At 55.4% G+C, this 26,604-nt stretch overlaps 13 protein-coding genes across 13 annotated transcripts; 8 read left to right on the forward strand and 5 right to left on the reverse strand.

The window, feature by feature from the left end:
• Window positions 1-670: 670 nt before the first annotated feature.
• BP01DRAFT_402028 (Dyp-type peroxidase) lies at window positions 671-2,760 on the reverse strand. The gene is made up of 6 exons (XM_025578629.1): window positions 2,360-2,760; window positions 1,904-2,289; window positions 1,756-1,845; window positions 1,479-1,696; window positions 1,032-1,412; window positions 671-966 (listed from the first exon to the last, which is right to left on the reverse strand). The coding sequence occupies exons 1-6, from the start codon at window positions 2,666-2,668 to the stop codon at window positions 713-715; spliced, it is 1,638 nt and encodes a 545-aa protein (XP_025429723.1). The 5' UTR covers window positions 2,669-2,760; the 3' UTR covers window positions 671-712.
• Window positions 2,761-3,689: 929 nt separating this feature from the next.
• Window positions 3,690-6,037, forward strand: BP01DRAFT_402030 (putative galactose oxidase; the record flags this gene model as incomplete). Its single annotated transcript, XM_025578630.1, has 1 exon — window positions 3,690-6,037. The coding sequence occupies exon 1, from the start codon at window positions 3,719-3,721 to the stop codon at window positions 6,035-6,037; it is 2,319 nt and encodes a 772-aa protein (XP_025429724.1). The 5' UTR covers window positions 3,690-3,718.
• Window positions 6,038-6,715: 678 nt separating this feature from the next.
• On the forward strand, window positions 6,716-7,261 carry BP01DRAFT_384127 (uncharacterized protein; the record flags this gene model as incomplete). Its single annotated transcript, XM_025577478.1, has 1 exon — window positions 6,716-7,261. One exon carries the CDS (start codon window positions 6,716-6,718, stop codon window positions 7,259-7,261), a length of 546 nt encoding a protein of 181 aa, XP_025429725.1.
• Window positions 7,262-7,449: 188 nt separating this feature from the next.
• On the reverse strand, window positions 7,450-8,114 carry BP01DRAFT_358187 (uncharacterized protein). The gene has a single exon (XM_025575377.1). It carries the CDS (start codon window positions 8,103-8,105, stop codon window positions 7,572-7,574), a length of 534 nt encoding a protein of 177 aa, XP_025429726.1. The 5' UTR covers window positions 8,106-8,114; the 3' UTR covers window positions 7,450-7,571.
• A 1,335-nt stretch (window positions 8,115-9,449) lies between these two features.
• On the forward strand, window positions 9,450-10,521 carry BP01DRAFT_393088 (TNT domain-containing protein; the record flags this gene model as incomplete). The annotated part of the gene is made up of 1 exon (XM_025578209.1): window positions 9,450-10,521. Exon 1 carries the CDS (start codon window positions 9,712-9,714, stop codon window positions 10,519-10,521), a length of 810 nt encoding a protein of 269 aa, XP_025429727.1. The 5' UTR covers window positions 9,450-9,711.
• Window positions 10,522-10,662: 141 nt separating this feature from the next.
• On the reverse strand, window positions 10,663-12,993 carry BP01DRAFT_300086 (uncharacterized protein; the record flags this gene model as incomplete). Its single annotated transcript, XM_025571972.1, has 4 exons — window positions 10,663-11,154; window positions 11,213-12,122; window positions 12,194-12,553; window positions 12,611-12,993. The coding sequence occupies 4 exons, from the start codon at window positions 12,991-12,993 to the stop codon at window positions 10,663-10,665; spliced, it is 2,145 nt and encodes a 714-aa protein (XP_025429728.1).
• Window positions 12,994-14,469: 1,476 nt separating this feature from the next.
• On the forward strand, window positions 14,470-15,345 carry BP01DRAFT_375145 (non-canonical purine NTP pyrophosphatase; the record flags this gene model as incomplete). The annotated part of the gene is made up of 6 exons (XM_025576876.1): window positions 14,470-14,634; window positions 14,695-14,768; window positions 14,841-14,985; window positions 15,044-15,080; window positions 15,142-15,203; window positions 15,274-15,345. 6 exons carry the CDS (start codon window positions 14,470-14,472, stop codon window positions 15,343-15,345), a joined length of 555 nt encoding a protein of 184 aa, XP_025429729.1.
• A 173-nt stretch (window positions 15,346-15,518) lies between these two features.
• Window positions 15,519-16,780, forward strand: BP01DRAFT_375146 (alpha/beta-hydrolase; the record flags this gene model as incomplete). Its single annotated transcript, XM_025576877.1, has 2 exons — window positions 15,519-15,625; window positions 15,718-16,780. 2 exons carry the CDS (start codon window positions 15,519-15,521, stop codon window positions 16,778-16,780), a joined length of 1,170 nt encoding a protein of 389 aa, XP_025429730.1.
• Window positions 16,781-17,720: 940 nt separating this feature from the next.
• Window positions 17,721-18,910, forward strand: BP01DRAFT_92470 (uncharacterized protein). Its single transcript, XM_025580236.1, has 4 exons — window positions 17,721-18,026; window positions 18,094-18,104; window positions 18,158-18,273; window positions 18,326-18,910. The coding sequence occupies exons 1-4, from the start codon at window positions 17,826-17,828 to the stop codon at window positions 18,712-18,714; spliced, it is 717 nt and encodes a 238-aa protein (XP_025429731.1). The 5' UTR covers window positions 17,721-17,825; the 3' UTR covers window positions 18,715-18,910.
• Window positions 18,911-19,286: 376 nt separating this feature from the next.
• BP01DRAFT_92472 (acyltransferase family protein) lies at window positions 19,287-20,811 on the forward strand. Its single transcript, XM_025580237.1, has one exon. It carries the CDS (start codon window positions 19,373-19,375, stop codon window positions 20,714-20,716), a length of 1,344 nt encoding a protein of 447 aa, XP_025429732.1. The 5' UTR covers window positions 19,287-19,372; the 3' UTR covers window positions 20,717-20,811.
• A 741-nt stretch (window positions 20,812-21,552) lies between these two features.
• BP01DRAFT_424584 (uncharacterized protein) lies at window positions 21,553-23,162 on the reverse strand. The gene is made up of 4 exons (XM_025579710.1): window positions 22,753-23,162; window positions 22,582-22,686; window positions 22,157-22,530; window positions 21,553-22,087 (listed from the first exon to the last, which is right to left on the reverse strand). Exons 1-4 carry the CDS (start codon window positions 22,921-22,923, stop codon window positions 21,691-21,693), a joined length of 1,047 nt encoding a protein of 348 aa, XP_025429733.1. The 5' UTR covers window positions 22,924-23,162; the 3' UTR covers window positions 21,553-21,690.
• A 358-nt stretch (window positions 23,163-23,520) lies between these two features.
• Window positions 23,521-25,414, forward strand: BP01DRAFT_300299 (GMC family oxidoreductase; the record flags this gene model as incomplete). The annotated part of the gene is made up of 2 exons (XM_025571983.1): window positions 23,521-23,736; window positions 23,807-25,414. The coding sequence occupies 2 exons, from the start codon at window positions 23,521-23,523 to the stop codon at window positions 25,412-25,414; spliced, it is 1,824 nt and encodes a 607-aa protein (XP_025429734.1).
• A 203-nt stretch (window positions 25,415-25,617) lies between these two features.
• Window positions 25,618-26,524, reverse strand: BP01DRAFT_384136 (uncharacterized protein; the record flags this gene model as incomplete). Its single annotated transcript, XM_025577479.1, has 5 exons — window positions 25,618-25,773; window positions 25,824-25,918; window positions 25,975-26,116; window positions 26,173-26,291; window positions 26,341-26,524. 5 exons carry the CDS (start codon window positions 26,522-26,524, stop codon window positions 25,618-25,620), a joined length of 696 nt encoding a protein of 231 aa, XP_025429735.1.
• Window positions 26,525-26,604: the final 80 nt, after the last annotated feature.

Here is a 26,604-nt window from a genome sequence, read left to right on the forward strand (position 1 = left end):
CCTTCGTGGGTGATAGTCGCAAAACACCGGGTCTTCCATACCTCTTCGCCCACACTATGCTTCCCGCCCCTGAGTTCGATGATTCCAGTCTTTGGACCGATGGCGTTGAGTTCGAGGCGGACAATTTCAAATCTCCCCATGGTGATCACCAGGTCTTTACAGGATCTGCTTCCGTGAGCTGGTGACAATATGCTATGGAGTGGTTTTAGGACGCTTTTTGTAAATGCCAGGACACTCACCTGGGGTTCTTCATCATCCATATCAGTCAACTCATCATGGTGCTTGGTTACCTTTGACTGCTTTCTCTTTGTTGTTTGGAAGGTAAGTGAAATCAACCGATTCATAGCAATCTTCTTGCTGGTGGCGGTGAAGATCAATGTAGCTTATAACGAGTCTCGGGGTGAATTTGTCGCTGAAAGCTCTTCACCTAGGCACTCAATGTAGTTTGCCCGTAGAACGGGGGCTAGCATCACCCCATAATGCACAATTGAGCAATGGATCCAGGTCCAGAGGTACCAGTACTAAACGCAGCAGATTTCAATACATTCCCAAAGCTGTCTACTGTATAAGCCTAGCCCTAATCATACACTGAGCATTGCTCTCAGGGGGCCTGCTGAGGGGATGGATGTCTGCACACCACCACGCGCAAGATACCCTCGCCCAGAAAGAACCGATATCGAATTGTCAGGGAAATAAGTACACGGGCCATGGGTCAAGCTGTAGAAAAGTGCTCTCTCAGGGCCATGATCGAAGGCGTAAAGAAGTATTCGCCGCCTTTCTGGTCCACCCAAGGGCTAATCCCCAGGTTCAACTTGACGGTCTTGTCGGGATTGACTCCATCATACAGACTGATGTGACCCTCGGGGTGATCGGAACGAAGCCTCTGGTTGACGAATGGATCCATTCCAGGGCCATCCGGGAAGGTCTTTGTCTTGTACTCGGGGAAGGAGGCGTTGCTTGCCCACCCTGTGTTGATCAGTACCGGTTCATGCATTATTTATAACCTGGCCGGGATCTTCGTTTCCACTTACGGGTCATGAGGAAGTTGAATCCATCCCGGATCAAGCTCTGGTAGCAGGTGAAGTAGATGCCTCGGTGCTCGATGGTCTTTCGCAGCCTCTTCTCTTCATCGGTGAGCTCTGGTCCAAAGGTAATGCCGCGACGGAGAATGACGCTCGCATCTTCCTCCTGGCCTTCTGCCTCTGATTCATCGCTATCCGGGTCGGGAAGCGCGGTCTCATCGCCATCCTCCTCCGTCCCCACGTCGCGTTTCTTGTCGGAGCGCGGACGCATCTTGCGAATGTGGGCGGCAAACGGGCAGCCTTTGATGCTCTTCTTGGGGCGGAAGTCAAAAGAGTTGTTGAAGGCCAACTCGGGCTTGTCTTCATTGTAGGCGTGCGCCACGGGGGCTCCTATCTGGGGGTCAGTCTTGAATCATTCCGCTGCGACGGGGCGAATGGAAGCTGGAGCATATATACCACTCTTCCATCGGCCCATTAGATGAGCCCCCAGCTTCTCCGCTCCATGGGGACCGGCGTAATTGTTTCCTGGAATCTGCCCGGCCTTCTCCTCGAGGAACTTCTCGAATTCGGGCACCTTCTGGTCGAGCTGCCGGAAAACCAGAAAACTGCCCTCCTTGGCCCACGCCGGCCCTCTGTTCTTGTTGGGGTCCCCCTCATGGCCGAGAAAGATGTATCTGCGGCCTCGTCAGCTTCCTGGTGATTTGATTTCAGGCGGAGATGTGAAGCAACATACCCTGGCGGACACGCGTGCGGTTCGCCCTTGGCGGGCTTGGGATCTAATCCTTTGATCTTGGGCTGCGAGATATGGTCTTCATAACCAAAGCTGGGAACAGACCGGTCAGTTCAGTGCCACCCTTCCATGCAGATCCGTGGGATCCTACTGTTCTTTGCCCCGATTGGCCCCCGGGCGGGTCTGACCATCTCGCCGGAAGGCGACTTTCATACTGGCTTCGTTGGCATCGCCGATGTAAAAGGCATCCTCGATGTCCACGATCTTCCGGCGGAGGGCCTTCGCATTGTGTGCCGCCACGATGAAGACCCCATCGGTCCGCCAGCCCCAGCGTTCCAGGGGATCTTGCTTCTCCAGATTGGCGGCGGGGGCTCGGAAATCGGGATCGAGGGCGGCGGGACTGTCTGCTCCCTCGTAGACGAGATCGTCGAACATGCCTTTCTCGAACAGCCCTTCGTTGATGCGATCGCGGCAATACTCGTCGGGGTCGTCCTTCTGAATCTTGGCGAATTCGACCTCAACCTCGGGTTTCTCGACCTAGAGACATTCCCGTCAGACCAGATAAACCCTGATCCTGTAGCCATTAGCAGGGGAAGTGGAAGCCCACCTTCAGCAGGCCCATATGGGTGAAGGCGACATTGATCGCGGTGAACGGCACTCGGTAGGGCTCGGGAACGTCGCGTCGGGCTGCGGCGGAGGCTTCTTCCAGCTCTCCTACCCCCCGGAGGTGGTCTTCGCACTGCTTCCCGGTGGTGATCTCCCCATGGTCCAGCAGGGTCCGGAGATGCTTGCGGAACTTGGCCCTGTCGGTGATCCGGAAAAAGAGATAGGATTCAAAGTGCTTGGGCAGACGGGGCCAAATGCTGCCCTGGATGTTGTCTTTGTCGACCCCTTTTTGCTGCTTGACGCTGGCCATTGTGATGCACGACTTGTCTGTGTCTCGGGATCCCAGCTTGTCGGTGGACACCTGGACCGAACCCTTTTTATGTGCGCTGTCGCAACTGAGCCCGCCCTCGGCCTCAGCTGGTCGGTTACGTCGATCGCGTTGCGAGTGAAGAGCTCCCATTCGAGCTCCCTCGAGGTGACCTCTCGTAACCCCTCCCTTTGCCATGGAGAGTTCGTCATACCCCTCAGCTGCCGGATCATCGATCTTCACCTGAATAATCGTGAGCAAATGGTTGGGTGGTTGGTCGAGGACAGCCCCACGGGTGAAACTGATCTATCGAGGTGATGCGTGTCGATCGATCCCCTTTGTCGCTGGGACGAACTGTCGATCGGGCCCCATCGAGCTGAACTGTGGAGACGGCTGATGGATCTCAGCGACCAGCGGGTTTGGCCTCGAGTGTTGCTGAGGGGGATTGTCTGCTACAATCAGTCTGGCTGGGATTACAATCGAATATTTATGTGGTGTAGTGTAGTGTAGTGTAGTAATACAGTACAGTATAATACTTATACCACTGCATGTCGTACTGTCATCTGTCAAGGGGGGACTGAACCATGGAAAGAAGAGCAGCTTGAAGGACCGAACCGCCCGCTCGGAATCAAGAAGCAGAGACCCAACCATGGATGGTCCGGGAGGGAAGCGCCTTGGCAGATCCACCCCGATCGGCGATCCAAGCAGGTTTGCCGAACCACATCAACATCAACGAAGGAAAAATCACGCATTGCCCTCCATACTCCATACAGTTACTCCCTACTATTATTCCCTACTACTTCCGAATACCTCCTTCGGACTACCCGATGAACTCACCTCTGCACCTCCATCCCAAATGTCGATCTTCACCCCGTCATTGCGACGGTGGCGAGCTGAATCTCCACCCTCATGACAGCCACTGACCGCATCCTCGCCCACTCCGAGTCCTTTCAACCTATTTATAACACCCACAATATTCTTTGGGAGGTACGGTTGGTAGCTCAACTTCATCTCATCCCATTCACTCCTCACCAACGGCATTGAACATTGAAAATGAAGTTCCGGTGGGTGACTGGCCTTTTGATGGGGGCAGTCGCCGTCGACGCCTTCATGCCCCCCGACTACGCCTACGAGTCCTCCCAGGCCGACGAGGTAGATATCGCCAAACAGTCCAGCGGAGTGGTAAAATATCAATCGCCGCCCGCGGATTCCTACCTCCTCCCCAAGACCAACTCCGAGAACGCCACCGAGAACTGGCGGGTCACTTGTTCCAGCCAGTATCAGGGCTATAATTGCGAGTATGCCATCGACGACCGCACCGACCGCTATTGGCGCAGCGACACCAGCCAACAGGAGCCTGCGTGGATCCAGATCGACTTGCGCCGGGACTACTATGTCTCCGGCTTGACGATGTTGCCGCGTCTGGAGGCCACGGCGGACCCGGGTCAGATCGGCGAGCACCGCATTCACCTCTCGCTGGACGGGCAGACCTGGACGGAGGTCGCGTACGGCACCTGGGGATCCAACCGGAGTCCCAAGATGTCCGCCTTCATCCCAACCGCAGCCCGCTATGTGAAGCTGGTTGCTGAGTCCATGTCGCAACCCCACCACCAGATCCGCAATGGGCCCATCGCCATCGTCAATTTGGCCGTCTATGCCTACAACGAAGGCACGTTCCCCGTCCCGGACCCGGCAACCGGGGGCATCTGGGGTCCCACGCTGGATCTGTCCCTGGTCCCCGTCTCGGGCGCGGTGGAGCAACATGGGAATCTCATCCTCTGGTCGGCCTGGGCGGACGACCAGTTCTTCGCCTCCCCCGGCGGCAAGACGCTGACCACCACCCTGAACCGCAGCGGCATCATTACCCAGAGCGAAGTGGTCGAGACCAAGCATGATATGTTCTGCCCCGGCACCTCCATGGACCTCGAGGGCAACATTGTCGTCAGCGGGGGGGCGGATTCCGGGCGCACCAGTGTCTACAATGGCACCACCTGGATCAAAGGACCTGCCATGCAGACTCCCCGCGGCTATCAGTCCTCCGCCACCCTGTCCGACGGGCGCATTTTTGTCATCGGCGGATCCTGGAGCGGAGGCGACAAGGTGGAGAAGAACGGGGAGGTCTACTATCCCGGGCCCCAGCCGCGGTGGGAGATGCGCAGCAACGCCAAAGTCGCCCCCATGATGACGGACGATCGGCTGGGCGCCTGGCGGGCGGACAACCACGGCTGGCTCTTTGGCTGGAAGCAGGCCAGCGTCTTCCAGGCCGGGCCCAGCAAGCGGATGCACTGGTACGACGTGGATGCCACCGACCGCAAGGGCCGCGCGCGGGGTTCCTGGAAGGAGGCGGGCGACCGCGGCCAGGACCATGACGCCATGTCCGGCAGCGCCGTCATGTTCGATGCGACGCGCGGCCAGATTCTGACCGTGGGTGGCCAGCGGCACTACGACGGATCCAACGGGTCCAAGCAGGCCCACCGCATCACCCTGGGGGCCGCCTACCAGGACCCGGAGGTGGTGGTGGCCGGCCGGGGCGAGAAGGGCGAGGGGGCAGGTGGCATGAACTTCCAGCGCGTCTTTCATACGGCCGTCGTGCTGCCGGATGGCACTGTCTTCATTGCAGGCGGGCAGACCTGGGGCAAGCCCTTCCACGAGGAGGACATCAACTTCGTCCCCGAGCTCTACGATCCGGCCACCGATACCTTCTACCCCCTGAGCCGCAACAACATCAAGCGCGTCTATCACAGCATCTCCCTGCTGCTGCCGGATGCGACAGTGCTGAACGGGGGCGGGGGATTGTGTGGCAACTGCTCGGCCAACCACTACGACGCTGAGATCTTCTCGCCCCCGTATCTCTTCACCGCGACGGGCGAGAGAGCTCGCCGCCCGCACATCACCACAGTGGTGGGGGGTCCTCGCGTCACTGTGGGCCAACAGCTAAAGTTCCAGACCGACGACTTCATCGAGTCGGCCTCGTTGGTGCGTGTCGGCACGACCACCCACACCGTCAACACCGACCAGCGCCGCATTCCCCTCGACACGATGCGCCCCGTGGGCCATTTGCAGTACAGCGCGCGTCTGCCCGACGATCCGGGGGTTCTGTTGCCGGGGTGGTACATGTTGTTCGTCATGGATGCCAATGGCACCCCCAGCGTCGCCGAGATGATCAAGGTGGAATTGGCCTCGCCTCCCGACTACTTGTCGGATGAAGCCTCGGAGGAAGAGGGGAAGACTGTCGGTCATGGTCATGGTTCTGTCGGACTGACGGCTAGCTGTGACGAGGATGAGGAGGTGATGGGGATCATGGCCATCATGTTTGCCTCGGCCAGGAAGTTCTGGAGGCAGTGGCGGGCTGGTCTGGTCTCCCAGGCTTAGATGGACATTACATGTTGACTACTAGCTGCGTAGACGTGAGCAGAACTGTACAATCACATTCAATCATTATTTTTCTTGAATCCCAGTACCACAGGAAGCCAAGGTGCCTGCGTCGCCCTGAAGATGGGGCTAGCATTCGTCCTCCAGTGACACCCATTCCAACGGACTTTTCCTGAAATTTGTTTGTTCTGGGGATAATGGGGATAATGCGTCTCGAAATTGCAGCTTTGGTGGAAATATAGACGGATGCGAGAACAATGGCTGTGTCCGAACCAAGTGAAAGATCTATATCGGTGCTTTGTAGGAGATGAATGCATGGGAACAGGAGAGTGTCACTGAAGAAGAAAACACAATCTCATTGCGACTTACACCCCTTGTGCACATTTTCTATCATCAATTTCTTGTCCTTGCAGCTCATTCTTTCTCCCTTCTCTTCCCTCCCATCGTACTAATTCTTTGTATGCTTTTTGTAAACTCATACAGAGCGAGGATCACGAGCTTGTTCAAACCCTCTGGAAGACTGCCAGGATCTGGCTATAAATCTTCTGATGTTGTATGCTTCCATCAACCTCCTTCAACCCACTCTTCAAGCAAAGTCTGCCTTACTATTACTGTGTCCTTCAGACAGAATCTAGACGCTTTTCACCACACGTCCCACTCGATCTGCCCACTGCCAAGATGCTCCCTCGGTTTGGTGAGAATGCCCATGGAGTTGCGATTCCCGAGGATAGGATTGCCCTGGTCATCGTGAATCCCGAGACCCCCGCCGATCAACGGGACACCATCGCCCGGGAGCTGGTCAGCGCGATCTGGCAGCAGATGCGTCAAAGGCATCTGGGTCATGCACCGCAGGCCCCCTGCTGGGAAACGGGATGCTACACGGGGCCGTTTGGCGCCAGAGCCGTCTGGGGGGAGGAGCAGGCGTTCTTTTTTGAGGCGCGGGTGGACTCGGACGGCAGCCAGCAGCCGCTCTATGAGCTCCAACCCTATCTCCCCAAGGTCAATGATGGTCGGGTTTGGGTGGCTACCAAGGGGGAGGAGGGATCGCGATACGAGACCTTATTTCTGCAAAAGTGGTTGAACCCGGTCTCCGATCCGATGAATGACCTCTATTTCCACCACTACTGGCACTGGATCGACGGCCATTTCAAGCCGCCGCGCAAATGGTCCCGTAACTGGATTGTATACGACAAGAAGGAAGGGCTCAAACCGCATAAGGCCTAACCGGGGAGAGTCCAGGAGTACTGATACATCCCTCCATGGCAATTACTTCTATAGCTCTCGATTCCCTATAATCTATCTACTTGACTTCTACCATCTCCTAGCGGTCGGTAATCAAGCATACTCTCACAGTCTACACTCGCTCAAACGTAGCTCAGCTGCATCCCGGCCGGTTACAATATATGTCCAATCTAAATAGTTGCCATTCATCAAGACTATAGGTATCATACACTAGAATCAAATATTAAACACCAAGCACAAGCCCAGAAACTAACACATCGCTCCATCTCAGACAGAGCATCATAGTAGATGATCACGACGCACCCGTCGCCGCCGTATTCTGAATGATTATATAGTAGGCCAGCGCCAGCCCCGTCACCACCACTTCGTCGGTAACCGGACCCGAGGGTACCTGTGGATCGATCTCCAGACAGCCGGCCTTGGTCATGGTCCAGCCGCGATGGGGGATGAATCGTGCAAGGACCACCCCATGCGCATCCCGACACTCCAGGTAGGCGGGGTTCATATATTTGGGATTGGACCAGGTCAGCACCGGACCCCCGAGGGCGGGCGACTCGAAGGCGGCCTCGTACTTGAACAGGCCATGCGGCTTGAAAGCGATCTGATGGCCGTTGACGGTGACATCAATGGAGCGCGAGAAGGCGTGGAAGTTGACGGTGGCCGGCAGTCTGGCGCTGCCGGTGGCCTGGAAGATCATATGGGGCTTGCGGCAGTTGAGGTCGGCGGCGTAGACCAGCGTTGCAGCACCGGAGGGCCCCTCAGTGACTGCCAGGTGCTTGTTCGTCCAGCTGGTGAAGTCAACATTGAGCGATCGAGTGGGCGACATGTTGTCGATGATAGGAAGAGTTGGAGGATAGAGAGAGCGGTAGATGTTGTATTTTTTAGACAATTACTTCATACCTGGGTCTCAGCCTTGTCCGATACCGCAGTGGGGCTGTGCTAAAAGTGGCTCAGATCTGACCCTTGATTTCCTGTTTGGGATATGCCAATTGCCAAGATCCATCCTGGGGGCTGTGCCTGATCCTGCCTGATTCTGACGTCCACAAGTCAGTTTGAGACCAGTTTTCAGTATTTATACACACTGCCCTAATTGAGATTCCAGAAGCTAACTTACTGGCATTGCTTGTTTTACCGATGTCGTAGTATTGGAAGTCTCGCGAACGCTGCTGTGGTTGATGTTTGTTCGAGACCTAAAGCATACATTAGTACTCTGAAATAAGTCTTCAGTAAAGAGACTTACTAGGGAAATTCACAGAGCGACATCAGGGATCTCCGAGAGGATCACAATCTTCTCGTCTGAAGGATCTCGTCAAGGAGAGCAGTGAGCTTCTGCTACTGCGGACAACGCTTTGGAATACTGTCGAGACTCTACAGTCAATGACTACTTTCCCTAATAAGACTGTGCCACGGAAAAGGGTTATATTACCCTACTAATGAAATGTACCTCTAGAGTTTTACAGATTGTTTAGGATTGTGCTCCATGAAGGCCTCGCGGCAGGCTGTAATGAGTCTAGACATATTCCCCTTAATTTCCTTTATATCTGCTTTGTCTGACTTACACTTGACATATTTCTATATATTGGGGATTACAGGTAGTATATCCTGTCTAAACCATAATGGAGGAAGTTGTGGATTTATCAAGGATACTGCTGGCATCGCTATCCACTCTATGGAGTGCGATCAAATGCATCACTAACAGCTTGATATGCCTCAAGCCGCGAAGTGTGATTGACTCGGGGCGTGTTGTATGGTCACTATGAATATAGGATGGAGAGCTACACTCTATAGCGAGGTGGGGAGAATTCGACAGGGACGGTATGTACAGTACATGCAGTCCTTCAGATCAGTCACGTGATGTTTACTCTTGATATCTTTTGAGTCTTCGACGGGATAAAAGAACGACATTCACGATCTACACAATGCATCCAGGCTACCATACATCCAGTAGCCATCAGTATGAGCAAGCACCGTTCCCCACCATATGCGTGAACGTTGACGATGATCCTCCAAGCAGGCCAAGTATACGAAGTTCTCCAGCCCCTCGCAAGACAAAACGCTGGAGGTCTGGCCTACAGCCAGCATTGCGCCCCAGCCATTGAGGACAAAGGTAGCTCTTCACAATCCAGGACTATGTAGCCTGCAGTCCTGCAGTGCCATTCGATCCAGCCTGCTCCCCACTGCGCGGGTTTGGTTCAATGCGTCCTCAACGCAGCGCGCATTCCTCGACTCGACCCTGGGATTCCTGCCAGAGGCAACCACATGCCGCAAACCCCCGTTGGACAGAGATGCTCTGACAGATTCAGACTTCAAGCCAATATAAAAGCTCCTGATGGAGTCCTACCCCTCCTGGATCGGTGGCTCGCTAGACACCCCTGCACAGCTGCTCTCCATCGCCCTATACCACTGCCAGCATCGCTGGCATAGAACGCACGATGTTCCTCAAGCGAGACATCCCCCACTTCCTGTGCCTGGCTCTCCCCTTGTTGAGCGGGCTCGCCCACGCCATCCCCTTCAGCGCCTTCTCAAGCATCCAAGCACGCGGCCACTCCCCCGAAACCATCCAGAACTATCCATCCAGCTGCGAGAACGCCTGCGAGGGCGTCACCCCGAACCAAACCGATCCCCTCGCCGCGAGCTACTACTGCGACTACTGCATCTGCAACAACCGCCTGCTCGGTCCCGCCAACTTCTCCCCGGCCAGCAACTTCACCTCCTTCTTCGTGGACTGGCATCCACTCGACAGCCAATGTCCACGCGATTGGCTATGCACCTGGACGAACTTCACCGCGGGCCCGTACAACAACACGGGATACATCTACCCGCAGAATGACGGGTTCAAGGGCTGCGCGGAGACCGTGACGCTGCAGGTGGGCACGCGCGTGGATCGCTTCGGGACCCCGACCGGCGGATATCTGGCCACCCCGGATACCTCGTATGCAGCCCGCGCGATCCCGCCGAGCAATTTGAACGTGTACAACGGTAGCACCCTCTATAACTACTGGCAGTATGAGGTGAGACACCCCTTTTGGGCCCTGTACGGGGAGGTTCTGCCGTGGTTTGGGCAGCCCGGGGGCGGCGAGCAGTGGTATGTCAGCGAGGGGTTGAAGCCGCTCATTGACAATGGGTCGTTGGTCTTGGTGGCGGCGGAGACCTATGATGATAGCCCGGAGACTCAGGATCGGGTGGCGACCTGGATGCAGGCGGATGCCGGGGAGATGAAGGAGAGGGAGATGTACCATTAGGTCTGACCATTCGTATGGTATCGGCGTTGTAAGTCTGCGACCTCTCAGGGAGGGTTTTTTTTGTCATCTCTAGCAGATGGGAAGAACTAGCTAGGCAAGGCACTTTTCAAGAGGTAGAATGAAGACTCTTTTCTGTATCTCCTAGATCCAATTGCCGTCGACGCCGACAATCGAAGCCCGGAGACTGACCGGACGCGGCTGGGAGGCATTGGTCGGCCGGCGGGCCCTGACTTTCGTCACCGAGAAACTCCTGCCCAACCCTGGAAGCGTCTTCTCTTCGGGGGAGAAGCTGGTGGTCTCCTCCAGACGAAGAACCACTTCCACCGCTTTGTCGTCTTCGATCACCTTGGGATGGCGGTTGGCAAAGTAGCGGGCGTACTTGAAGAGCGACCAGTAGCAGCTGGCGACATTGATCAAGAACAGCACGATCTTGTACGGCATGTAGTAGACGAGCAAGCAGGTCCAGCCCACCGCCTCCTTCTTGGATCGCAGATGAACGAGGTTGAAGATGATCACGTTGAGGAAGTACAACCCATTGGTGACGCCCAGCATGATCCCGCAGAACGAGGGCCGGACGACAAAGGAGATCGGCAGCATGAACGGTGCGACGAGATAGAGCAGTGTCTCGTAGACCTTTCCCATTAGTTAGTTAATTCTATCAGTGCTAAGATGCAAGCAGGACTCGGCTCACCTCTTGAAAGACAAATAGCTTGGCCCCCAGCTCCCACCAACCCAGCTTCCAATTGCACAGAATATACTTCATGTTAAAGTACATGCCGTTGACGAAGAAGAAGTTCCACCGCATGAAGCGCTGTTTGAAGATTGTCATCTCACCGAACCCTCCGCGAGAGCCACCGCTGCTGAAGAAGACGGCTGAGGGAGTCTCGGTCTCAACAAAGACGGCCGAGCACATGGTGATGCGTCCGCCCAGTCGCCGACAACTATCCCCGAAAAACCAGTCTTCGGACACCGAAAAGCCCGGATGATCATGGAAGGTCTGTTTGAGGAAGTCGGTACGCCACAGGGAGATGGCGCCGTGAGGGAAGGTTGCACTTCCCAGTCGGCCCGCAAAGGCGCGCTGCAGGCCTGAGATCTTATACTCCAAATCTTGCGCTTGTTGACAGAAAGTCCCTCGCGACGAGCCCGGCCCCACACTCTTGATCGTATAGCCGATGCACTGGACACGTCCCTGCAACCGGTCACTCACCACGGGGAAGTTGGCGGGCAGGGCGCAATCATCATCGATCAGCAGCACGTGGGGGAACTGTTTGGCCGCATAGCAGCCGACAAACTGCGCGATGATCTTGCTCCCGACTGGGCACCACAGATGGTTCACGCCGTAGGGGCGACAGACCTCTTCGGTGTTGTCAAGGGGCTCTGGCGCATTGCCGTTGGCGATCACATAGATATTTTGTGGCGGGAAGATCCGCAAGGCTGCTTCCAAGGTCGGTCCAATGATGCTGGCTGACTTGTAGCATGGGATGAGAAGGGCTGTATCCTGGGCCATCTGGCGATTTGGCTCCAAATCGACTCCGGGGAGTTGCTCGGGCACCGCGGGAGGATTGTCTTCAAAGGCCACAAGGAGGGGTCCAAAGGCATAGCTAGAAGAGACAGATCAGGTCAGTGAGAACCCCAAATGCTCGAGTATTTCACCCCCGGATACTAGACCTACAAGAAGGCCACTCCTATCGTGATTGCCCAGCCGCCCTGAATCACAAACTCGAATCGGACCACATAATACAGCCACCACACCGCGCCTTTCCAGAGAGGAACCCCAATCAGCACCAAGTAGATGAATGCTGCGAGCATCAGGTAGACCGCATATTCGAACAGCAATTGGACCCAGTATTTTCTCTGCAAGGCCACCCGTCGCTCTTTCGCTCTCTGGTAAATGTCATAGATGCTGTGTCGAGCTGCCGGTCTGGCTGCATTCGATTTGGTTCCGGTTTCAATGCGCGAGATGCGGTAGCTTTGCGGACGTGGTGGAAGAGGCCATACGCCGTCTCGTGTTCCTGGGACTGACTCACAGGCCCTCAATTCTGCCCCTAGATGGATACGGTGCGGGGACGGCGATCGAGCATGGCTGCACTCCTGGTTTCCGAACTTGCTGAACACCGGTGAGCGAGCCCATTGTATGTGGTCGTCGAGGGTCTCGCGTGGGGAAAAGGACGGTGATTTGGCGTCAGCGATTATGCTGCCATCGGAAACACTCAGGGGCTCACTAAGACGTCGATTGTTGGGGATCGTCCGGGCTTTGGGGGGTTGGTGTCCGCTGACCGTTGCTGAGCGGCGCAGTCGACCAACTGTTCGCTCCAAGGCCTCGGTCTGGATAGCTTGCTGGACGGGGCCCAGCTCCAGTGGCTCACGATGGGAGGTCGCCCACGGACGACTTGAGGGTGTTGCTGTAGCCAGCAGATGGGCTGGAATGACCACATCCTCGACCACGGACATGCGGTTGCTCGACGGTGACATGGGAGATGTGCTTTCTGGGTTTCAATCGGTCTAAGATCGAAGTAGAGCCCAGGACTCGAGCTATCTATTCGATCCAGCAAGGCTGGGTTCGTCTTATGCATGATGAACGCTGGCTCTTGCTCAGCGGGGCGGTCCCGGCCTGGACCACCGGAGCATGATATGAGCACAGCGTCATCATGCTCACTCTCGGACAGACGCGGATGTATTATTCATTCTTGGTTGAGCTGGTGGTACAGCGCATTCGACATTTTCTCAGGTGCGGACTCGATGGAGTCCGCCATCATGGTAAGGCCGGCAGTGGTCGTCATCCGCAACTGTTGATTGGTAAGGTGAATGAAAAGTCGAAGAATTTTTCCAAGATTCGATCTTGCGTGGACCCAGCAATGAAGCTAGCAGTGGAAGATAATCGCCTCGGTCCATTTTGTACGCCCCGTTGGCGACAGCTCGCTTGTCGCTTGCCTGGTGGACATCCGACCTCTTTCGGTACCATCTCCCGTTTCGATCGGAGACGATCTTGCCCGGAAGAATGCGTTGGATGAGACTCTTTTCAGTCCTCTATCACTCGCTGATTAGGGCTTTCGTGAGCGCAGAAGACAAGTGCGTACTTCGTGGCTGAGGGCGCAAAGAGTATAGTTGGAGATTCGGCCCGAAGCGGAAAGACAAAAATATGCGGAAAATCCACGGATGGGGTTTACGTAACCCACGGCTTGATCTCCGCCTCTTCCAGGCTTATTTTCAGGAACACTTCCGGGCCTCGTCATCTTCCTTGCCATTCAGATGCTTTGATTGGGCTCATTCGGATGTGGAGTGGCCTATCTGGTCCCCGTCTGGAAAGCCATGTGGTACGCGAGGTGCCATCCCCCACTGCCAGGCACAAAAGGCTCTGGAATCCCAACGGGTGGCTGTCAGCGTTCCATGCTTTCTTGTGCTGTGGTATCCTGGTTATGCTTTCCTTTCTACCAACTTTTGAACGTGATTTCCTGATATTTACGCGAGATCGAAAGTCAGTGATTTCCCTGACGGTGCAAGTCTGGTCCTGGAGGATGGAATAGCACTATACCGGGCTCAGCAGAATAGAATTTCTCATCGTAGGGCAAGGGTTCGTCACCCGGTGATCCACAGTGGAGACACTCCAGTCTACTTACGCAGCCTCCCAGGCACCGAGTAGTATTTGTGCGGTTCGTCTCGAATTGCCCTTGAGTGGCACACTTTGTTTTCTTATTTTTTTTCTTTTTTTTTTCTTTTTTTTTCTGCGTGCCTGTCTGAGTAACTGTCATCATGAGGAAGTTAAGGTGACTCTAATTACAGTAAGCTGTTCTTCCTGCCTCTCGCGAGGTCGTCCTCACCGCCTTCTTGACTGGGCTGTTTAGTCGGCAGAAAAGAAGGCGGTGAGCTCAGGGGCGCAAAAGTGAATGAAATCAACTTTTATGAATCATCCTTCGACAACACAAACCGACAAACAGACAGACATTCATCATGCGCAGCCTCACTCTGGTCACGGGGAATCGACACAAGATTGCGGAGTTAAATGCCATTCTCGAGGGAACGGTCATCCTCCGCCCAGTCAACCTGGATCTGCCGGAGATCCAAGGTACGGTGGAGGAGATCACCCGCGCCAAATGCCGTCTGGCCGCCGACAAGGTACCCCCCGGTGGTGGTTGAATCATCGTCGTCTGCCAGTCGACTAAACCATCAGAATAGATCGCTGGCCCCGTGGTAGTGGAGGACTCTGCGCTGGAGATGCATGCTCTGAACGGACTCCCAGGCCCTTATGTGTCTGTTCGCCCTGCATCACTCCTGCTCCCTTTGTAGCCCAGCTGACTGATTGGGTGCTGCGCCCGGTATAGCAAAGCGTTCGTAGACACTGTGGGCAATGACGGGCTCTGCCAAATGATTGGTGCGTTCGAAGACAAGACCGCAGAGGCTGTGTGCACGATAGGCTATTCGCCTGGACCCGGGGCTGAACCCATCCTCTTCCAGGGGAGGCTGAGGGTGAGCACAAGCGAGTCTTGATCAATGGATGAGTCTTTCACTGATTAAATAAAAATAGGGTCTAATTGTCCCCGCACGAGGGATCTCCTCATTTGGTAGGCTGGTCTTTTAACTAGTTACACGGTGGATGAGGGAGACTGATGAATGAATGCACAGGGTGGGAGCCGATTTTCGAACATGACGGAGAGACCTTGGCCGAAATGGATGTGCATAAAAAGGTAGGCAAGCATCATGATGCGTAAATCTCTGTGAATCCCAGTGATTAATTCCAGCTAAAATTGAATGTAGAATGGATTATCGCATCGCTTTCACGCGGCACACAAGTTGAGGGAGTGGTTAAGAGTGAATATGAGTGGATAAATGAATAAATACATCATACTAGTCTAACCCAAAAGAGAAAAGATGCAGCCTGCCTGAGGAGCCACAAAAAGTGACGACATTCCCGACTGTTCACCCATCACGATGATGTATGGTGATGTATCTTGATAGGGCTGAACATCACAACTTGGCTTTAAAGCTTGGCTGTGATCGTCATGACTGACTGTCCGATCCCTGGATTGATTGTCATTTGGTCTTTCTCCATTTCCACAACCACTTACACAAGTCCCTTCCACTGTGCTCTATCCATGGCGACCTCCCGGTTGGTACCTGTTCCTATACTATATTTCTGTACCGGTCCAAAACCTGAGGAAACGCAGGACAGCAAACGGAACTGACCAGAAGAACCCACAGTATCAGACACGACCCCAGCTGGTCGACACGTCAAGGTCTTGCTGGCGCAGTGCTCAAACTGTTCCTGCGCACCTACACGGCCTGTCACTTCAAATGGCCCATCTCCCTCAAACCCCACCACGAGGGGGACCGTTTCGTGATCATCGAACCCCCCACCCCCTCTTACTATACCGGGGTGGCAGTGGATGAAGAGATCAAGCCGGAGCCCGTGGGGGCCACCTGGTATCCTGAGCCCTGCACGGCCGCAACCTCGATCCCCGACGGCCAGTTTGTCGTCCTGCATCTACACGGGGGCTCGTATGTCCTGGGCGATGGCCGCAGCTCGTCCTGCAACTTTCTGGCCAAGACCCTTCTCACACACACCCCCGCCAGTCATCTGCTGTGCGTACAATATCGACTCGCCTGCTACCCCAACGGCCGATTTCCCGCTCAGTTGCAGGATACCATCGCCGCGTACGTCTATCTACTCCACACCCTGCAGATTCCACCGTCCCGCATTGTGCTCTCCGGGGATAGCTCGGGGGGTCACCTTGCCTTGGCTCTGCTGCGGTACCTTGTCGAGTACGAGGATCCATCGCGACTACCACCCCCGCGGTGCAGCTGGCTGTGGTCGCCATGGTGCGATGTGCCAGCCGCAGTAGACCCGGAAAGTTGGACCCAGAGCCAGAACTACGAAACCGAGTACATCCCGGGCTCATTCCCAACCTGGGGGGCCCGACAGTTCCTGCGCGACCTGGCCATAACGGAGCCAATGGAGCGCTATGTGGCTCCGATCCACCATCCCTTCCTTCTGCCCTCGCCCGCGTTAGTGATCACCGGGGGTCGGGAAGTCCTGTACCCCGATCACCAAGAGCTCGTCCGGCAATTCCAGAACCGGCCGGGAAATGAATCCCAGATCGAGCTCGTGGTGGAAGAGAAGGTGCCTCACGACGTTCTCATGATTGGCTGGATCATGAAATTCCATCAAGAAGCGGAGGCTTGTGCTCGACAAGCCGGCGACTTCGTACGACGCGTGACATCGGTCACAAGGTCCACGGGGAGGGGCGAGAATGAGCAGGAATGAGGTCGTTGGTGGGTGCTTGTCGTGTAAATAGTGAGATGAATGTCTACCACCATCCCCTCACCGGCTCCGAAACAGCAGTAAGCCCTAGAAGTGCAGAGGTGAGCCGGTTCGCTCCTGAGGATTGCTCCGCTTAGCTCGATGTCTGGCCAGAACCCCGGACGAATCTCCGTGGCGAGTTAGTGCTACGGGGTAAGGATCTACTAGGTCAAGCACCCCCGTTAGGGCCTCCGAACCCCGCTTCGCATTCTTCAGCACGATTGTTCAGATGATCTTGTTGGACATCAATCCCATACCGGGATGGTTGGTAGTATGGACCGGTCCACCGGCAAGTAGCCACATTAATCACAAGCACCACCCTCAGCATCGAATGCCCACCGCGCCTCGTCTCTTGTGATCGGAGTATCTAGATCATGAGCCCTGGCCACGATGCAAGCATCTGGAGAACCCTGCGGAGTCCGGCGGTGTCGAAGTGTACCCCACTGTTTGTGACGGCGGAACCTGCAATGCGAGTGCCTGGACATAGGCGTTGATGCAGCGGCAAATGAGGGTTCGCCTCCGCAGGTCCGACACCCAACAGGCAGCACAACTTACGCGTACATAGATCCCAATCAGATCCAATCAGAGACAGTAGCATGCAGTAGGTCGTCTTGCTGGTTGTCGCACCACATACCACATCTGACAAGGGAGAGGCCCTGAATCCGCCAAAAGTGACCAGAAAGTGGGTGATTGTGTATGCAGCGAGTGTGGGTCGTGCTTGAACCCTGCTAGTCGAGGCTGATATCAGCACTAGCAGGGCTCTAGCAAATCTGTTCCTTTGTCCTGCTTCCGGTCGCATAGCCCTTTTGGGGGAGTCTAGAGTCCTGCAGGATCGTCTCGCAATCAAGCGAGCATTTGTAGTTTCTGACAAAGACCAAATCCTGCTCAATCCTGACGAAATGAATATCCTACCTGCGACTTTTTAGCCTCAACCCCGGACATATAAATATGGCCGGTTAGCCACAGAACACCAGTAGTGGAAGACATCGGACTCAACTCACTCTTCAACATGCAACTCACCACCGCCCTGCTTGTGACCGCTGGCTTCTGCACCTCGGTGTACGGCCAGGGGTACGCTGACGAGTGTAGCGACATCTACCTCAAAGAGAACTGGCTGGTGGGAACGTGTCCCACTAGCGACGGGACTGGAACCATCACCAGCAGTGTCTATCTCCCTAACAAGATCACCAACACCGACGGCACCCTTGGAGTAAGCCTGCCCCTGGTCAACCTTTTGAACACAGACGCAATGAATAATACTAACTCGCAAGATGTAGTGGAAAACCGAGTGAGTATCTCAGCCCGGACAATTCTTCTGCGGAGGACTAACGGCCAGTGTAGTGGCGCGTACTCAGACTCCTGCGGTGAATGTCAGCTCCTCGCAGGGGGCGGATCGTTGGACTGTCTCTGCGAGGGCTCTTACGGCACGATCAACAAGAACACCACATTGAACCTGGGTGAGTGTTGCCCGCATTCAAGAGACTGTTCCAGGCTGATGGGATGAGACAGAGGAGCACATTGCCAACTATGATGGCCATCTGCTCTCCAACCTGACGGGCAGCGTCACCTCCATCCCCGCCAACTCCTCGTGGCCTGTGCCCTCGGATTTTGAGGTGCAATTGCAAACTGCGAGCGCCGACAACAACTGCACCACGATTGGGGGGTATATCACCCTGGACGGTCCGGAGAGCTGCTACTATCTCAACCTGGGGGTGCAATACTACTTTTATGCGGCGCAGACCGTCAACAACCAGGGATGGGAGATTGCGGCCTACCATGACAGTACTTGCGACGGGGAGCCGGTGGGAACATTTACCCCAGCAAACGACGATACTTGTCTCAGTTTCCCGGATGGTGTAACGGGATTTGCGGTGACTCCCCTGTGGAATGCCGACTGAGCATGAAGGCATGAAGAAATGAAGACCAGAAGACAAGACACTCAGGCATAAAGGCATTAAGGCATTAAGGCATTAGCAATTGGAAGCAAACTATGCAAACAGCCGGAGTGGAATTAGTCAGAGCTTAGTCATTGGCTGCACCTTCGCTTCTCTCCTTTTCTGGACAAACGAGAAACAAACACCATCTCTCTCTCTCGTGATATACATACATGCAAATAGCAACCAGATAGCTTCATCTTTCATTCATGATTCTTCATAGTTCATAGTCTCTGCCATCCATCCTGAGATCTCTCCACCTCTTCAATATCTCGTTCACCTCTCATGCCTCGAAGCACAGCCAGCGGGTGGGCCAGTGGCCGTGGCCTGTGCACCGTCCTCGAAGGCCGGCTGCAGTGGATGCCTGCTTGCCTAAATCTTCAGCCACTGACAGCCTCCTCGTCCAGGGACTGCACTACTAAAGCTTGCTCTCATGTTCATCATTGGTGACTCGTCGAGGCTGACTCCATTCCAGGGTCTTGCCAAGCCTCAATACGAGCTTTCGCTAGCCCTGACTTATCCCCCACACCATTTAAATAGGGGTTTCCCTGAAGATTTATCATGCGTTTGGCGGTGACATAGTTCTTTCAACCATGTCCGACTTGGATCGCAGCTGCAAAGAATGACTGGTCACGACCGCATTCGATGGCTGGATGGCCTTCGCGGCATCGCGGCGGCGATTGTGGCCTTTGACCACTACTTCATGAGCGATGTCTGGCATCCTTTCGTCTCCTTCTGGGCGGATCCCCCCGAGGCCAATCGTCATTGGGTGCAACTCCCCCCTGTCCGCATTCTCTTCTCCGCCCATTCCATGGTGACTCTGTTCATGGTGATATCTGGATTCGCCATCTCCGTCAGCCTGTTGAAGGCCCGCCACAGCCCGCAGTTTCTGCCCCGAGTGACTTCCGCCATGGTGCGGCGCCTCTTTCGCATCTACCTGCCGGTCGTCGTGTTGGCCACGTTGAGCCAGTTCTTATTCTTCTTCGATCTGTACCACTGGGAGTTTGACGACGGATTTCTCGACGGCCTTCAGCCCTGGACCGATCCGTGGGCCCACATCCAGTGGCTCTGCGGCTATATGGCGGACAGCATGAACGTCATCGCGTTCGAGTACCGGGGAGGCCTGAACGGACAACTCTGGACCATGCCGCTAGAATTCCGGGGATCTAACGTGGTGTATCTGCTGACCATCGGCCTGTCGGCGTGGCGTCCTAAACTCCGGTTATGGGCCCTCCCCTTGCTGGCGGGTTTCTTCCTCTGGGCCGGCAACTGGGACATCTTCGGCTTCATCTGGGGCTTGTGGCTCGCGGAGCGGACGATCGGCTCTGCTCCTCGGATGGACACATCCCCAGAAAATGATTGCGACGACGAGGAGAAGTGGCCCCGACACAGATGTGCCGCCACGCGATGCAGGCTCCGTTCCGCACGGCGAAAGCTCTTCACTCTGTCGCGCCTCCTCACCGTCATCGCATTCACGATCGGGGTTTACCTCCTCTGCCTCGGCAGCGACGGGCAATTGCCCCCGGGCTACCAATTTCTGGCCTGCCTCCATCCCGCGAAGTGGAAAGACCGATGGGACATCTACCAGTGGTGCTGGAAATCCGTCGGCGCCGCATGTCTGGTCTATGCGATCGCCCAATCTCCGCTGCTGCAATCTCCCCTCCACACCCGACCGGTGCAGTATCTGGGCAAGATCTCGTTTTCACTGTATCTGCTGCACGAGACTATCTATCAGTTGTGGCGCAATCCGCTGCGCGACTTGGTGTATCTGATGGCGAGTGGCCATCCGTATGTGACCAGCGCCGAGGCATTGCGAGCCGATGCGTTCGCCTTCCACGTCGCATGGTGGGTGTCGGGGATAATACTGGGGACGGTGGTGCTATTCGCGTCGCATTACTACACTATCTATGTGGATAATAAATGCGTCGCTTTGGCTAAGCGGCTGGAGCGATGGGTGACTTCTTGATGTTAGATGCGATACTAGATCTCCACCACTTTCGAACCGAGTGGATGAGCACTGCACCTCAAATTCTCCCTCGCCATTACGAATCACGGCAGTGAATCTCGATCGGAATAAATAAACCATATTTCGGGGCATTTGATGTAAAGCCATAAAGCTGTTGAAGCTCATCGACTATAGTCGATAAAGAAACTCCATGTTGCATGCCACCATTACCCATGATCGCTTCGAAGGTGTCCCCTTTCGCATTGAACTATTAAAGGGGGTGTGTGTATCAAGAACAAATTCGCAGCACAGCTTACTCTACATGTGGCGAAAGTCGAGGGCGAATGAATTAATCATACAAGAAATGTTTACCTTTTGTAACCACTTTGTAATATGATAACTCTCTTCTTTGTTTTTCTGTCTCGTTCTTTTCCTCTCTCGCTTAGTTTTTCGATTGTTCAAAAGCGATATATTATTCAAGTACACCCTATCGCCAACCACAATATGATTGCAAACAACCAGCACCCCTCGAAAACCTCAACCCAGCCGCAAAAACCCCTCAATGACACCCCGCAACTATAGCAGAATCAGGCCTCAATCATCATTCGCCTACAACAGTAGACCAGCGGATCTCGCTAACTGGATCAGGGACCACCAGCTGCAAGCACCTTGAAGGCTAAAGTGGGCCCGGCCCAAATCTGCCGCTTGCCGACCCCCTTTTTTTTTTCGCAGAAAATACCACACCTTACAATTTATTTTGGGGCCTTCGACCCACATCCTACGAACCCAATTTACATTCTTCAGCGTTCAGACACATGGTTGGAAACAATGGAACAAAGGAGATGGCTATTAGGTTTTAAAGTTCTAGCTCTAGCTATATTCTTTATTGTGGTTTCTGGGTCAACTTGGACCTTTGTGGTGGTGCAGAATGCAGATAGTTACTCAGCGAGACCAACCAGCCAGACAACTCACGGCCACGAGTCGGTCAGACCCCGTCACGGATGATGCCCGACGACGACGGCATCCGACTCCACCTCCTCCTGCGACCGGTCACCCAGCGAAATCTCGTAGTCATGGCCCCGACTGCCGCTTTTAGACGGCTCCAGATGGGTCAGAGGCAGCTCGCTCTCGGTGTCGCGCATCCGGCGAAATGCGCCGGCCGACGCCCCGGATTGCGCCCCGGTCTGGGAGGAATACGCCGCCTTGGCCGAAGAGAAAATGCCGGGAAAGGCGGCCTTGAAGACGGGGCGCATCATGGGGACGCACGCATTCAGAATGGCGAGAGCGGGCTCGGCGACGCTCCAGAAGGCGGCCCAGATCATGCTGTAGGAGAGGTCGGCGAAGTCGACGGTCGTGAGGACGCGGATGCGGATGATGGTGATGGCGGAGATACTAGACAAGGAGATTTGGTCAGTCAGTCGTGAGAGGCGTGTTATGCAAAAGACTGGGGCTAAAACGCACAAGACGCCGAGTCCGAAAATGCCGTACAACGCCAGCTTAGTCGCCGTCGTGGTCTGCAGTTTCCAGATGTGATGTACAGGCAGAGCCATGATGACCAGATCCGTGACCAAATTGAAGGCACCGATGGTTGAGAACGCCACGTTCATGCTGGCGCAGTGGCCCGGCAGCGTCGCGTCCCAGTTCTTCTCGAACGGCTGGCAGATCAGAAAGATCTGCAGCATGCTGCCCAGCCAGTAGGCCGCGGCACAGCCCATGCACACCCACGCGGCGATGCGGAAGCCGCGCGTGACGAAAATGCGGAGGTAGAAGAAGAGGTAGGAGAATTTGGCCAGGACCATGCAGTTGTAGTAGATGATCTGGTAGACGATGAGCATCTGGGCCTGTTAGCCATCGTCGCCCGGCCGGGGCAAACGGCCGAAACCAACCTTGAAGATCGAGATGGCATTTGCGGCGGGGATCTCGGTGATATGATGGCGCATCCCTAAGCGCGCATAGTGGTAGTGCATCGCAAGCATGCCGTAGGTGTTGAGCTATCCAAAATCCTTTCCGTCAGTCAGAAATTCGCAGCTGGGACCATTAGTTTCCGGAGATCGTACCATCGATCCGACGATACAAACATCGTCCCACCAGATCTTACTGTGGCGGATTCGCCGCGAGACAAACCGCAGCCCTAGCGCGAGGGTACTCACGGCCACCAGTGCCGTGTTGGCGATGAGCTGGTCGCGCACTATGGCATACTCAAAGACATTGTAGAACTGCATGGCCATGCAAATACCCGGGTCCCATGCATGATTGGAGGCTGGGACAAGCAGAAGAAATTAAAAATGGCCAGGGATGGGGCGACAGTTTCGGTACTTGAAGGAATCGCCGAACCAACGCGCGTGTCAAAAATTAGCAGTGGACGGCCAGACAGCGATGATCATTGCAGTGTCCAAAAAATGGAAAGCCACCAAAGACGGTTCAATCCTGCGAGTTAGCCAAGTGGAGCGCGATAGTAACGGGTTTTGGCAGGCTTTAGGGGGTGGGGGGAAGAGAGGCAGAGGTGAAGACGTCCAAAACGACCGGCGCTGTCAACGAAGTGGAGCGTCCGCCTCCCGCAGCCAATCCAAGCCCTAATATGCGCCTCGACCCTCGCCCAACTCCACCACGCCATGTCAAGCCATGTCAATCTCAATCCTAATTCCATTCTCTGCTCCCGCGCTGCTATCACGCCCCCCATTCGTCTTCGTCGAGTATTTTGCCCTGCTCGGGTGAAATTTCCCCTAGCCTCGGCGACTTAGCAGTATTTCATCCCCTCTTCCTGCGGTTGCGTTCCTTGCCCGCATCTTTCATCAATTCCCGACAAGTCGCAATCACCTTCCACCATGACCACCGCTAAATCCTATGACTACGTGATTGTTGGGGCAGGAATCGGGGGGCTGGTCCTCGCGTCCCGACTGACTGAAGACGCCGATGTCAACGTTCTATTGATCGAGGCGGGGGCCAACCGCATGGGCGATCCCCGTATCGAGACCCCTGGATTTATGGGCACCTTGTACGGCAACCCGGACTTCGACTGGGATTACATGAGCGAGCCTCAGGTGTGTGTTGTGTGACCGGCTCGTCCGAGATTCCGCTTGAGATCCATATGCATGTAGACTGAGAATCCAGGTCCATGTGAACAACCGACAGATGGCTCAGCCGCGAGGCCGGGTGGTTGGCGGCACCTCAGCCATGAACTTCTCCGTGGTGATGTACCCCTCTGAGGCCAACTTCGCGGCCTGGAAATCGCTGGGGAACGAGGGCTGGGGGCCCGAAGACATGGCCCCGTATCTAAGAAAGTTCCACACCTACACCCCTCCATCCGAAGCGACCTCGACCTTGCTGTCGCTGGAGCGCTACATGAGCCCCGAAAACCAAGGGACGGGTGGCCCCGTTCCCATCACCTTACCCGATGTATACGGGCCGTTCAACCAGGCCTGGGACGAGGCGTTCGACCGTCTAGGCTGGCGCACGGATGCTGACCCCATCGCCGGTCGCAAGATTGGCGCCTTTACTGCACCCTTGACTGTCAATGGGAAAACCGGCCAGCGAGGTTATGCAGCAGCTTACTACTCGCCAGAGGTGGCACAGCGTCCGAACTTGGACTTGTTGGCGGAGACCATGGTGGAGAAGGTATTGTTGAGCGAGGTGGAAGGAGAAGTAGTCGCAACTGGCGTGCAAGTCCGATGCAAGGATGGGGCGCGGCGAGAAATCCCTGCCACGCGAGAAGTCATCCTATGCGCGGGGACTTTGAACACCCCCCAGCTACTGGAGTTATCCGGGATCGGCCAGCGGGAGTTGCTGGAGAAGCACGGCATCCCCGTTGTCCTCGATCGCCCCGGGGTCGGAGAGAACCTGCAGGACCACTGCCTGGCCAGTATCAACTTCGAAGTCGCTGACGGCCAAGTGACCGGCGACATCATGCGGGATCCCAACGTGGTGCAGTCGTTGATTCAGCTCTACGAACAGACGCGCGGAGGGCCACTGTCGGGCATGCCCATCAGCGTGGCATACCTACCTCTGGTGGATCACGACGGGCAGCTGTCCAGCGAGAAAGTCCACGATCTGCTCTCGCAGCATCTCGATCAGCAGATGGCGGATTTCCCACCCGCGCAACAGAAGCAGTTTGCCCTGCAGCGCGAGCTGCTGCGGGCTGGTCACAATGCCTCCTCGCAGTACATGCTCATGCCACTCCAGACGCACATGCTGCCCGGCGCGACGACCCTCGCCGATGTTCTGGCCAAGTCAATGCCAGGCAACTATCTGACCGTGATGGTGCTGCACAACCACCCCTTCTCGCGCGGCTCGGTCCATATCCGCTCCGGGGACGTGGACGACAAGCCTATTTTCGACCCCAATTACCTCTCCCATCCCCTTGATCTCGAGATACTGGCCCGTCATGTCCAGTTCTTGGACAAGATCGTCGCGACGGAGCCGTTGGCAAGCATGCTGAAGCCGGAATCGCGCATTCCGCAGGGAGTCGTCGATTACAGCGATCTCGAAAAGACAAAAGAGGTGGTCAAGGAGCGGCTGTACACCTGCTTCCATCCCTCGGGGACGTGCGCCATGATGCCAGCTGAACTGGGAGGCGTGGTCGATTCGGAGCTGAAGGTCTATGGCACTCGGAATCTGCGCGTCGTCGACGCCAGCATCTTCCCCCTGGAACCGGCGGGCAACATCCAGGCCACGGTGTACGCAGTGGCGGAGCGAGCGGCCGATTTGATTCGTAGGCGCTAAACACACAGTAGCTACATACGGCAAACTAGAGGAGCCACGAGACGATCTAGTCTTATCCACCGGGATGATTGTACGCTATCCATTAATGGAAAATGAGCTGTCTTGGCTGCATGCTTGGAGGCGCGGCCCGTTCTTGCCGGGCCGTGCATAATTAGTCATGTCTATTGCAATGATCGTTAGGGAATCCTTCGACAACCTTTTGCCTAATTCTGCCTAGTTCCAGCCTTCCCCTGCTGTGTTCCCCACTGCAGACAGGCCCATAAGTGGTAAAGAGTCGACAGGATCGGGGTGGCGATTCCCCGGCCCTGGGCCTCGCGAATCACCTCCCCGATGATGACCTCGTGCTCGAGGAAGTTTCCCTAGCCAGCATGAGTTCTCGTTCACCTCACTCAAACGCCTTCTGACTCACCTTGGTCACGTCCTTTTGCATACTCGGATATATCATCCTCTCTGGGGGGTTCTTCGCCAATATGGTTGCAATCGTTTCGCGCGGGAGGTCAATGTCTTGCCCTCAGCACTGTAGATGGCTACGAAGTGCATTGCTGCATTGATTTGCGCACTGGGAGTTTGCGACAGACCGCCAAACGCACCGATCTGTAGGTTGTCATGATCGATTTGTTCGATCACGCCTGGGGCAATCTCGTGCGCGTCGATGCGACTGATCCTCGAGAGAATGTTCTGTGCAAATCGCTTGGCGAACGGCTTCTCAATGTTGACCGTTCTGAATGAGCACAATGACGGTCTGCGCAGGGGGTCACAGCAGGGGCAATGATGTCGCAGATGGGAGGGCCGATATCGGGGATGTTCTTGGTGGTGCACACAATGTAGTCAAACGGCGACACGCCTGAATGGGCCACCTCGGGAACAGCGTTGATCACTGAATATATTCTTAACACACGGTTGGCGGTATTTCCTTCGATTAGTACCCTCGGATGGGCGCCAGTTGCGAAGGCGGCCGTGATCAAGGATCTCGAATCCCCGATCGGTGACCGTCTGGAAATTGGACCGCCGCACGGCGGTGACATGGGCTTGTCCACCACATTCCAGATTGAGGGCGGCAATGGTCCCAATGCCTTCACTGCCTAGCAGCAGCACACGAGTCTTTGCCATTTTGATGTATATCGAGAAAGGCTCTTGACATTCGAGTGAATGTATCTAGTATCGAGTGCGGAGAGGAAGGGGAAGGATCG

This window comes from Aspergillus saccharolyticus, assembly GCF_003184585.1.
Source record: "Aspergillus saccharolyticus JOP 1030-1 unplaced genomic scaffold BP01scaffold_24, whole genome shotgun sequence".
NCBI lineage: Eukaryota > Fungi > Ascomycota > Eurotiomycetes > Eurotiales > Aspergillaceae > Aspergillus > Aspergillus saccharolyticus.

Bases quoted from the DNA above. Each gene is read 5' to 3' on its own strand.
- BP01DRAFT_92470 (XM_025580236.1), top strand. From the start codon at position 17,826: ATGCAACTCACCACCGCCCTGCTTGTGACCGCTGGCTTCTGCACCTCG. The intron at 18,274-18,325 runs GTGAGTGTTGCC...GGGATGAGACAG, and splicing joins GAACACCACATTGAACCTGG to AGGAGCACATTGCCAACTAT.
- BP01DRAFT_92472 (XM_025580237.1), top strand. From the start codon at position 19,373: ATGACTGGTCACGACCGCATTCGATGGCTGGATGGCCTTCGCGGCATC.
- BP01DRAFT_402028 (XM_025578629.1), bottom strand. From the start codon at position 2,668: ATGGCCAGCGTCAAGCAGCAAAAAGGGGTCGACAAAGACAACATCCAG. The intron at 1,697-1,755 runs GTATGTTGCTTC...ACGAGGCCGCAG, and splicing joins CCGCACGCGTGTCCGCCAGG to ATACATCTTTCTCGGCCATG. The intron at 967-1,031 runs GTAAGTGGAAAC...TGATCAACACAG, and splicing joins ATTCAACTTCCTCATGACCC to GGTGGGCAAGCAACGCCTCC.
- BP01DRAFT_358187 (XM_025575377.1), bottom strand. From the start codon at position 8,105: ATGTCGCCCACTCGATCGCTCAATGTTGACTTCACCAGCTGGACGAAC.
- BP01DRAFT_424584 (XM_025579710.1), bottom strand. From the start codon at position 22,923: ATGGCCATGCAGTTCTACAATGTCTTTGAGTATGCCATAGTGCGCGAC. The intron at 22,687-22,752 runs GTACGATCTCCG...GATTTTGGATAG, and splicing joins TTTGTATCGTCGGATCGATG to CTCAACACCTACGGCATGCT. The intron at 22,531-22,581 runs GTTGGTTTCGGC...TAACAGGCCCAG, and splicing joins ATGCCATCTCGATCTTCAAG to ATGCTCATCGTCTACCAGAT.